We start from the raw sequence: 11,892 nt of genomic DNA, 5'->3' as shown, positions 1-11,892 counted from the left end.
TGTTGTTTAAGCCACCTAACCTATGGTATTTTTGTTACAGCAGCCCAAATGGACTACGATAATATTCTACGGTACTTAGATGACTGAGAGCAAATTAGAATACTGGAATTGTGTGTTAACCACTTCATTTTTGCAGTAGTCAGTCATCAGGGATCTGGACTCTTGAAAATCTTAGAGGCTTATGCAGATCAACTCAGGGAGCTTATCCCATTCCACTCTTATATTCAGGGCAATGGCAATTGCTGTCTCTGAGTGAGAATATCTCTCCCTAGTACTCTTCTCATAGCCTTAGCTATATCCTTATTCCGGAGAGTATAAATCAAAGGATTGAGGGTGGGAGTAATGATGCTATAAAACACAGAACCAACTTTGTCTTGCAATGGAGTACGCTGGGACCTGGGCCTCATATATGAAAAGATGCAGGCCCCAAACCAGAAAGAAACCACAATGAGGTGAGAGCTACAAGTAGCAAAGGCATTTCTCTTACTCCCAGCTGAATGCATCTGAATGACACTGTGGAGGATGAAGCCATAAGATGTAGAAACTAGGAAAATGGGGAAGAGGAGAAGTATGACACTGCTGATATACACTATGGTCTCATAAACAGTGATGTCTCCACACACCAACTTCACAACAGCTGGAAACTCACAGTAGAAGTGGTGGATTTTCCGAGACCCACAGAAAGGGAAATGCATCAAGATCACTGTGTGAATTAGAGAGTTTATGGATGCCCCCAACCATGACATGATAGCCATCATCAATCCCACCTTTCTGTTCATGAGAATGGTATAACGAAGTGGATGACAAATGGCAACATAGCGGTCATAGGACATGAGAACTAAGAGAAGACACTCACCACCACCCAGAGACAAATAGAGGAAGTGCTGGGTAGCGCAGCCCACAAAGGAGATGGTCTTCTTGCCAGATAGATAATTGGTAGCCATCTTTGGGATGGTTGTGGAGACATGCATTAGATCCATGAGGGAGAGCTGACTGAGCAGGAAGTACATGGGTGTGTGAAGCTGGGCATCAGCACAGATGAGGAGAATAGTGAGCGTGTTGCCACTCACTGCAATAAGGAAGACCAATATGGTTAAGGAGAAAAGGAAAAGGTGGATGAGAGAGTCATCAAAGAGGCCTTCAAGGATGAAGTCTGCCAGAAAGGTCTGATTCCTCTGCCACATCTCCCCTTTCTCAGTCTCTGGGGGAAGAGGAAGCAGAGGTGAAATGTGATATCAGAAATACTGGGGTTCAGCAATAAGACAGTAAGCACCTTTTGATCTACCAAAGAATCTGTGAAGAGAATTTTTTTCTATTTCTCATTCTTCAACAGCTCTAATTCTTAAAGTAAACGAAAGAAAGAAAGAAAGAAAGAAAGAAAGAAAGAAAGAAAGAAAGAAAGAAAGAAAGAAACTTCAAATCTCTCAGTACAAATGTAAGTCTGAAATTCCAGAACAGATTCTATTAAGTGCCAAACTTCAAAACAAAAGCCTCTCCTCATTAAGGAAGAAATATATATACACACACATATATGTGTATATCTTTATACACATATATACTTTTACAAGTATATATATACTTTATATACGTACTAAATTTTATATATATTAGATATATACTTTTTTATAAGTATATATGTGTACAATTTTTTGTAAGTATAAAGGTATATACATATGCACTTAATGGATTGTTCAGAAATTTGGCCTTACACAATTGTGAAAGCTGGTTAAGCAGTCTATATAAAAGGCTCTCACCTTAGTGTCTGATGGTGGAACTTGAAGTCCATCGGGCAAGTGGTAAAGAAGGGAAATGGAAATGAAGTGCATTAGATCAAGGGCAGGCTGGAACCCACAAGCATGAACTTAAATAAACCCACAAAGGCAGACTAAAACTCACATCAGCTCTTGTTGCTTCTGGAATTGGTGGTATGGTTATCTTGCTGAAGCTGGGGCCCTTCCTAGTGAGGCTAACCATGCACACTTGGCCCACAAGTCAGAGAAACTAGAGGAGGATCCAGGGGGAGGTAGAGCAACTCAGGCCCAGTTGCTGCCTCATACCAATGAGGTAAGTCAGCAGATCAGCAACAACATATGCAAGTTACAAAATAGGGCTTCCCTTCCACCCTCTAATCTCCCTTAGAATCTCTCCTATAGCCCTCTTTCAACAAAACTGTACAAAAATGGGAATTCTGAGAAGTGAAGTTCACCTTAGGCAAGCTGACACATTTCAAGACCACCAGAGCCCATCCCCTGTTAGTTTGGCATTCATACACATCTCCTTAAACCAACAAACACAACAAAGTCATCCTTCTGCCTAACGTAACTATCCTGCATATAACAAAAAATATGCAAAATATTCCTATAACAAACAAGGAAGAAATACCCATTACTATTGTCCATAAAATAAGTCATCCTAAGTGCCAACGCATTCTGTGACATCAGTTAACACTCTTTCAGTCACTCCTGTTCATTCCAATGGACTCATAAGCAAAGTGGCCAAAGTGGCAGGAATCAGCTCAGCAACATGGACCTCCACTCACCAAAACCAGCCTAGCTACAGACACTTCTGGTGCCCAGTCAGCCAACAAGAGACCAACACAGAGTCCCTGATATGGCAGCATTCACCAGGGGAATCAGCCAGCTGCTTGGTGGCAGACTGATTATGCTGGACTGCTTCCATCGTGGGAGGGACACAATTTTGTTGTGACTGGAATAGACACTTACTCTGGGTATGGTTTTGCCTTCCTTGCCTCCAGTGCTACTGCCACAACTACCACCTGTGGACTTACAGAATGTTTTATTCACCATAATAGTATTCCAAGAACCATTGCTTCTGACTAAGGAACTCATTTCACAACAAATGAAGTGTGAGATTGGGCCCATGTTCATGAAATCTAATAGTCTTACCACACTATCATCTTGAAAGAACTGTCTTGATAGAACAGTAGAACAGCCTTTTGAAGATTCAGTTACAGCAACAGTTAGTTGGCAACACTCCCATTGCTAGAGCAATGTCCTCCAGGATGTGCTATATGCTTTAAATCCGCATCCAGCTTCTGGTGCTGTTTCTCCCATCACAAGGGTTTACAGGACCGGGAATCAAGAGGTGGAAATGGAAATGAGTCCTCTCACTATAACATCTATAACGATGATCCACCAGCAAACATTTTATTCCTATCTCTGGACTTTTAGCCTTTGCTGGTTTAAAGATCTTAGCTCCAAAGGTAGAAAGTCTTCCACAGGTAACAACAATGATTCCATTTACTGAGAGTTGAGACTGCCACCCTGCCACTTTGGGCTCCTCATATCATTGAATCAACAAGCAAAGGAGGTTATTCTACTGATTTGGTGTGATTGATCCTGACTTGTAAGGAGAAATTGAGTTTCTACCACACCGCAGGGATAAAGAGTATGTCAGGAATGTAGGATATTTTCTAGGCTTCCTCTCTGTACTCAAATGTCCTGTGATAAAAGTCAGTGGAAAACTACAACAACCCAATTCAAACAGGACTGCTAATGGCCTTCAGGAATGAAGATTTGGGTAACTCCACAGACAGGGAACCATGACCAATTGTGGAAAAAGGGAATATGGAATCAGTAGTAAAAGAAGATAGTTATAAACACCTGCCATGATCATGGGAACAGCTGCAGAAACAAAAAGTGTAATAGTTATAGGCATTTCTTCCTTATTTTGATATGAACATTTTGTATATGTGCATTACCTGTATGTTTTGGTTTTCTTCCCCTGGGTCATCCCTTTCCTAACATAAGATATATTAATATAGTTAACTTCATATCTCAGTATTTAAAATTATAGGATATAAAAGGGGAGTATGAATGAGATAGGAGTAGAATGAATACTCATCTAAAGGTAAAAAGGGGATTCTGTATCATCTTATGGGAAAATACTTGGTGTGTTTTGTATCCCCTTCTTAGGAAAAGTTTAATATGTTTTTGGTTGTACATGGGATAGGTGTATCATGTTAGATGCAACTTGGTATTGTCTTTATTTGGAATTAAGTATGGTTTAAAGAGTTGTGTATAGGTGCCAAGTGGACATAAACAAAGCCACCATATTTATATACTTGAACATAAGAGGGAGATATTACCTGGATAGGCCTGAGAGCCTTCAAATCCAGGTTGATAAAAGTAGGATTATAACATTTAACCAGCCAGATTTTCCGATCCGCCCTTTATCTAATTCTTACATGAATGCTGATCATAATGAAAGCTTAGTCTGCATGGTGAAGCCCAACTCAAAAGAATAATAGTCCAAATTGATACCCAGAATATCCACACCATCCCCCTTTATGTTTTTCCTCCCTGAACATTTCCCTAGATTTTAATGCATTCCAGATTATCTACTTCATTTTTAAAGCAGATAACTCAGAACCCAATGTGTTCTTCAAAGTATAATTTGACCAATAAGAGGTCCCATTTATTATTCTCTCTCTCCATATTAATACAGACTATTTTTGACCACCACCTCACATTGTTATTTCAAACTTAGCCTCTTGTGGACTAAGAGCTAAACTTTCTAAAAAAATAAAAAAATAAAAAAAATAAACTTTCTCCATGCTCCCTCCAATCACTCCAACGCAGTGAAACACCCACATATTTTGCTTTGACTTAGGTATCCATATGCTCTCCTATTTCCTTCCTCAGTTTCCATCTTTCTCTGTAAGGCCCCATAGTGTAAGCTTTTCCATCACCTGATTCATGACTCTCTTCTTCTCTTAGACAACTCTCCTAATAATTTCCCTTTCTGATTTGTAGCCCTCAAGTGATTTTTTCTTCTGCCTTCTCTGGCAGCTTTCTTCATGAACTGACCAAATATCACCCTTAGGCTAAAGAGATGAGGAAATAAGCTGACAATGCTTTAGGATGCCCTAGTTTCTAATAAAGGTTTCCTAGTCCCAGCCTTACCTTACCTGAAATTCCCTCTGCAGAGACTTGTGGGCAGAACAAGTATAGAAGTGGAATAGAGAAGGCTGAATAGGTCCACACTGACTCACACACTGGCTACTGATCATTCAAACAGGTTTTTTTTTCTGAGGTGTTCATCAGACTTCCTTATCTAATCCTGGAAATCTCCATTTACCAGTGGAATGGTAGAGAAGATATTGCCCTATACAGTCACCACTGTTGACATTAATTATCCTAGTGACAGAGTATTACCAGGAGCAACAGTAAATGAAATTCTGTAATGCTCCTGCAATCAGTACTCAGATTTTACACTCCAGTACACATCAGGACAGATTGCATAACTAAACTTCTTTAACCTCTACCAGTTGGGCCTTTGAATCATGCATATGCTTCATCTGCCTCTAAACATATATCTGAAGCACTGCTCCATCCCAAAATGGTAATGCAAACTTTGAATTTGCATTAATATGATCTGATTAAGAAACTACATTTAATACTAGCATAATCATCAATGAATCCAGAATCAAAAGAAAATCTGTTTGGGATTTTCTCCTATTTTGAATAACTCAAGGCACTCTCTTCTTCCTTTATACTTCCTTTCCTGCTTGATAAAATAAGAATTTTTTCCTAGCACTGGCATTTTTAGAATAGGCCCCTTCTTAACTGCATAAATGATTCTTCAGCAGGAATCATAGGGGTTATAATGAGAATAAAATTGACCTGACATGAACCAATCTTGAGGACGGAGGAGTACCATCTGCGAAAAATAGAACATCCCTCTAACCCAGAGGACCTATGATGTCAGCTGAGGCAAACTGAGGACACTAAATATATGGCATCAGGGATCCCAGCCCAGAAGACACATCCTGAATCTCTTCTGGAAACCATTACTCAAGATGCCAATTAGACTTGCCATATGCATTGAAATAAGCATTCCCAAAGGGCTTTGCTTGGAGTTTGCTTGTAGGGGTCTGGGGAATGAGATATTTTGAGGAGTGTAAGTCTGAAGATAACATGGGAATATCTTCTCCAAGGGCCAATTAACCATGAAGTCAAGTAATCCCTAGAGTCTTGGCTTGTTTTTCATCTTAGAACCCAAATCTCTCTAACCCCTTTCTATCCAACTCTTTTGAGAGCACAATCTAGGGAAGATCTAATCCCTATTGCTCACAACACACTTTTGAGGGTTTCCCCATGTGCCATATCATAGAAAAGAAGTCAAAGAATGAAGGCAGGCAATTACCACTAGTCTTTCCCACCCTGACTGTGGGCCAAACTCCAATTTTATAGACTACATTAATATGTGAAAAGATTTCAGATACAAAAGTTTAAAAAGAAAATGACATATCTGTACATCTTCTTTTTATTTACTACCATTTCATTCTCATACCATGCTCTTCCATTATAGGGATATGTTGAGCTATTTATTCTCTGTTCTCTATCTCAACTGAGACACTAAAATGTCTACTTTATGGATTTTAGCTTGTGGTTTATTCTTTGGGTAGATCCAATGTATCATTACTTTCTTCACAACCCACTGTTGGAGCACCTGGCTGGCTCAGTCAATAGAGCATCAACTCTTGATCTTGGAATTCTTAAGTTTGAGCCCCACATTGAGTGTAGAGATTACTTAAAAATATAATATTTTTTAAAACCTACTTTCTAATACTTTTACCTGGTGCTCTTTTTCTCACCAGAATGTAATCTCTAATTAAGGCAGTATGTCATTTATACAATTCATTAATTTCTTTGAAAAATATTTGATAAGCATCTGCTGTGTCCCAAGCACTGTATTTGGGTAGCATGTGGACAGTGATTAACATGCAAGCATAGTCCCTTCCCCCATGGACTTACAAATAAAGCAAATAAATAAATATATCATGTTCAACTAAGAATTTGCACTAATCAATACTCTTGTGACAATACTCAAGTGACATAAAACAAAACTTATACTATCTTAAGGGAAGGGTATGGAATCATAGCAATGAATGGGATAGAACTGATCTCAGCTAGATTCAGTAACATAAAAATATGTTTGCCTATTATGTTTGCCAAAATTATGTTTGTCTTCTTTGCCTATCTTTCATCTTGGCTTGGGTCTCTCTGTTGATATTCTCTCAGGCATTTTTATATAGAGGGAATACATACATCTGGAAGCTCTGATGCTATACTTATGGCTTCACATCCAATACTCTACCACTCCAATTTAATAGTGGTTGTTCCCACCATCAAATCAGAAAATCTGCGCAGCCTGGGTGGCTCAGCGGTTTAGCGCCACCTTCAGCCCAGGGCCTGATCCTGGAGACCTGGGATTGAGACCCATGTCAGGCTCCCTGCATGGAGCCTGCTTCTCCCTCTGCCTCTCTCTCTCTCTCTCTCTCTCTCTCTCTTTCTGTGTGTGTCTCATGAATAAATAAATAAAATCTTTTTAAAAAATCAGAAAATCTGTTTCAGAGTATTGGTGTGATACGCAGAAGGGTCCTGAGGAATAATTAGATCTAGACCACACACTGCTATGGTTCTGCCTAACAAATCCTAAAAAGAAAGATCTAAATGGATTCAAATAACAATATCCTAATTGCATTCCAGAACAAAGCTCAAGAATATTTGTAGGGATACAAAAATATCCAGGACATGCCAAGGTAAATTCACAATGTCTAGCATCCGGTAAAAAATTAAGAAGCATGCAAAGAAACAGGAAAATATTACCCATAATAAATAGAAAAATCTGTGACTTGAAACCACCCAGAACTGATAATATACCAACTTGGGGTATCTTACTGATTATGTTGTTTAGATCAGACAGAATTCGCAAAGACATTGCACTTATTAAAACTGTATTCCAGGCAGCCCAGGTGGCTCAACGGTTTAGCGCCGCCTTCAGCCCAGGGAGCAATCCTGGAGACCCAGGATCGAGTCCCACATCAAGCTCCCTGCATAGAGCCTACTTCTCCCTCTGCCTGTCTCTCTCCCTCTCTCTCTTTCTCTATCTCTGTCGCTCATGAATAAATAAATAAAATCTTAAAAAAACTGTATTCCATCTGTTCAAAATGCTAAAGGAAGGATTAAGCATGTTAGCAGAGGCAAGAAAAATAAAACACATACACATACATGTTTATAGCATTGAAAACTACAGTGTCTATAATGAAAAATAATCCAGGGTAATTAGCAGCAAATTGAACATTGCAAAAGAAAATACTGGTGTATGAAGACAGCAATAAAAACTATTCAAAATGAAACAAGACAGGAAAAAATGGAAAAAATAATGAACAGTGCATCTGTGAGCCTTAGGACAACCTTAAATAGTCTAATATACATATAATTGGAGTCCTGAAATAGCAGAGACAGAAAGGATAGAAAAAAATATTTGAGGAATAAAAACACTATGAACTAAATAGACCTGATTGACACTTGTAGAACACCCCCTTCAACAAAAGAATAGTACACATCTTTCAAGTGCATATGGAACATTTATCAAGATGGACCATATACTACTGTGTATAATAAAAGCATCATTAAATTTTTAAAGAATTTAGGTCAAAGTATTTTTTCAGATCACAATTAGAAAGATATCAGAAAAATCTCAAATATTAACTAAATAGCATAACTCTAATGCATATCAAAGGAGAAATCAGAAGAGAAATAAGTAGATATTTTGTTCAAACCACTTTAATAAGGTATGACTGACATACAAAAATCTGTATATATTTAATGAATAAAACGTGATGAGTTTGGAGATCAAGGTACATCCACAAAACCATCATTCTAATCTATGTCATAAACATACCCATCACCTACAAAATTTCCTGCTGCCTTCCTTATTATTTTTTGGTGATAAGAACACTTAACATAAGATCTCACTCTTAACAATATTGTATTGTATACTTAAAATTTTGTTAACTATAGGATCTGTGCTGTACAGCACATTTCCAGGACGTATTCCTCTTGTATAACTGAAGCTTTATACCCTTTAACTAATACTTCCCCATTTCTCTCCCCATCCTGTCCTTTGCAGCCACCACTCTAATCTCTGCTTCTATGAAATTGACTAGTTTACATTCCTTATATGTATAAGTGGTATCATGTAGCATTTGTCCTTTTGCATCTGATTTATTTCACTTAGCTAAGTCCTCCAGATTTATCCATGTTGTCAAACATAGCAGGACCATGAGGCAGTTAGGTGTCCAACTCTTGACTTCAGCTCAGGTCATGACTTCAAGGTCATGGGATCAAGTCACATGTCAGGCTCTGTGCTGGGCACGATATCTGAGATACTGATTTCAAGTCTTTAAGATACATAGTGAGAAGTGGGATTTCTAGATCATATGGTAGTTCTAATTTTTTGAGGAGCCTCTATACTGTTTCCCATAAACTTTTGCTTTCTTGGTAATAGCCATCCAAATAAATGAGGCAGTATTTCATTGCAGGTTTGATTTGCATTTCCCTGATGATTCGGCATGTTGAGCACTTTTTCTATGTACCCGTTGTCCATTCATGTCCTCTTTAAAAAAAAAAAAAAAAAGATTTTTCTCTGTTTTCTTCTAGGGGTTTTACAGTTTCAGATCTTACATTTAATATTTAAATCATTTTTACTTTTTTTAAGATTTATTTTTTAAAGATTTTATTTATTCATGAAAGACACACACACAGAGGCAGAGACACAGGCAGAGGGAGAAGCAGGCTCCATGCCAGGAACCTGATGTGGGACTCAATCCCAGGACTCCAGGATCACACCCTGGGCCAAAGGCAGGCGCCAAACCACTGAGCCACCCAGGGATCCCCTCATTTTGACTTTTTGTGTAAGGACCCAATTTCCCAAAAACCACTTATTGAAGAGCCAATAATTTCCTCATTCTGTATTCCTGGCACCCTTGTTGAAGAACAATTGACCAAAATGTCAAATTTTAAATCTTTATTTTTTTAATAGTATAGCTTTAAAGAGACCCAAAAGCTGAAATGAAATAAAAATTTTAAATATCTTATTACCTCAAAAGAAGGCACAAAGAGAGTAATACAAAAAAAAAAAAAAAGCAGAAAGGGGAAATCAAAAACAAGCAAGTTGGTAGATTTAAACTCAACTATATCAATAATTTCATCAAGTATAAATGGACTAAACATTTCAACTAAAAGCCAGAGATTCTTACAATGGGTAAAGAAGCAAGACCTGAAAGTGTATGTCATGCTAAATGAGAAACTGAAAATGGGATGATCTGTCAACAAGTATTCTGTATATCCACCATAGCACTGATAATGGTAAAACTGAGGAAAGGCAGATAAACTGTACCTTCAAGTTTTTCAAAGGACCCTGATACTTTTGACTCTGGAAATCTTTTCTATTTCAGAATTATCTATCTTCTGTATTCTTTCTTTTAGCCCTGAAAAGACTCCAGATCATGAAGAATTGAAGGGTAAACTGTCGATATCCAGATTCCAGAGGAGTTGTGACTTTCTGTTTCCGGAGAGTCTCTCTTGGCTCCAAAAATGGAGTCAATTGCTAGAAGTCATTTTTCCAAAACCTCTTAGGAGTCTTCAGTTACCTTGGATTCTTCATTGTCTCCTTTCCACCTTTTTTGTGTGTGTCAGTTCATGCCCCCTTACACTTGCAACATACGAGATGTTTAAAAGCAAGTAAGTGTTTAAAGCATTAAAGGTAACAATGTATTGGGCATTTATTGCCTGGAAAACAAGGTCTACTATTATAAAGTCTTTCACCATGCATTATATGACATGTTCCTTGAGGGTAGATTCAGATTTTTCAAAATGTACAATGCAAACTCTATGGCAATGACTAAAGATGTTTTTAAAAGAAGTATATATAAGTAGAGGAAACGAAATGAATTTTATTTTTTAAAACATAATAAAATGAGGCGGCAGAAAACAGGAAAAATGAAACTAAAAAAAAAACTAGCAAAACAATATATTTTTGTCCAACTATATCAAACAGAAACTTTTTTTTCTTTGCAATTCTATACCTTTATTTGACATCAGTGGCTAGTTCTTATCCACATTAATTGCAGATTTTTGAAAGTTGTGACAAATACATAGGTTAAAATATATGGAGCTCATTTGGTGAATCTTCATCCAATGTCTTTTGGACAACCACACACAGATACGGTATGGAACATTCCTTATTCCTTTGGGCCAATCAGCTTTGTTGAGCCTAGTGTCAATGTGCACTTGAATTCCCATCTCCTTCATAGCAAATTCCCAGATTTCTTTGAGTGCTCAAGGAACATACTTCTTGAAACCCATTCCATGGATGCTTGTAAATGTTGACGGTATATTCTCTTGCCACTACCTCTTTGGCAGAACAGCCCTTCTTCTCACTACCCTTCTTTGAGGGAGCCATTCTGCTGGACCAAGGTTGGAAAGAACAGTAACTTTTTTTTTTTTTTTCCTGATCACAGCAAGTGCCCTCTTTAATACCCATCACCTACCAGGCCTATCCCCTGCCCACCTCAAGCCTGAGTTTGTTCTCTATCAAGATTCACTTATGGCTTAGTTCCCTCTCTCCTTTTTTTTTCTTTTTAATATTTTATTTATTTATTCATGAGAGACACACAGAGAGGCAGAGACATAGGCAGAGGGAGAAGCAGGCTCCCTGCAGGAAGCCCAATACGGGGCTCAATCCCTGGACCCCAGGATCACACCCTGAGCAAAAGGCAGACGCTCAACCACTGAGCCACCCAGGTGTCCCTCTCCTTTTTTTCTTTACCCTCTTCCCATATGTTCATCTGTTTTCTTCCATCTTCCCTCTGTGTCTTCACACAGCATTTCCATGCACACCTGCAGATTGCCCTCTAATTATCACAGTCCCAGTCATATTGTATCAGGGCCCACCCTAATGACCTTATCTTAATTTCTAAATAAGGTCATATTCACAGATAGGACTTCATCATATCTTTTTGGAGGACACAATTCAACTCCTAACAGCAAGTACCTTGGAAAGTTAAGGAGAACTCAACAG

General features: G+C 38.3%; 1 protein-coding gene across 1 annotated transcript; it reads right to left on the bottom strand.

The window, feature by feature from the left end:
- Positions 1-224: 224 nt before the first annotated feature.
- Positions 225-1,184, bottom strand: OR2AE1 (olfactory receptor family 2 subfamily AE member 1). Its single transcript, NM_001389057.1, has one exon. The coding sequence runs from the start codon at positions 1,182-1,184 to the stop codon at positions 225-227; it is 960 nt and encodes a 319-aa protein (NP_001375986.1).
- Between the last annotated feature and the right edge of the window lie 10,708 nt (positions 1,185-11,892).

Source organism: Canis lupus, chromosome 6, assembly GCF_011100685.1.
Source record: "Canis lupus familiaris isolate Mischka breed German Shepherd chromosome 6, alternate assembly UU_Cfam_GSD_1.0, whole genome shotgun sequence".
NCBI classification, from domain to species: domain Eukaryota; kingdom Metazoa; phylum Chordata; class Mammalia; order Carnivora; family Canidae; genus Canis; species Canis lupus.
Note: the sequence above shows the minus strand (reverse complement) of the source record. Positions and strands in the feature narration are given on the sequence as shown.

Coding starts and splice junctions, on each gene's coding strand:
- OR2AE1 (NM_001389057.1), bottom strand. CDS start 1,184: ATGTGGCAGAGGAATCAGACCTTTCTGGCAGACTTCATCCTTGAAGGC.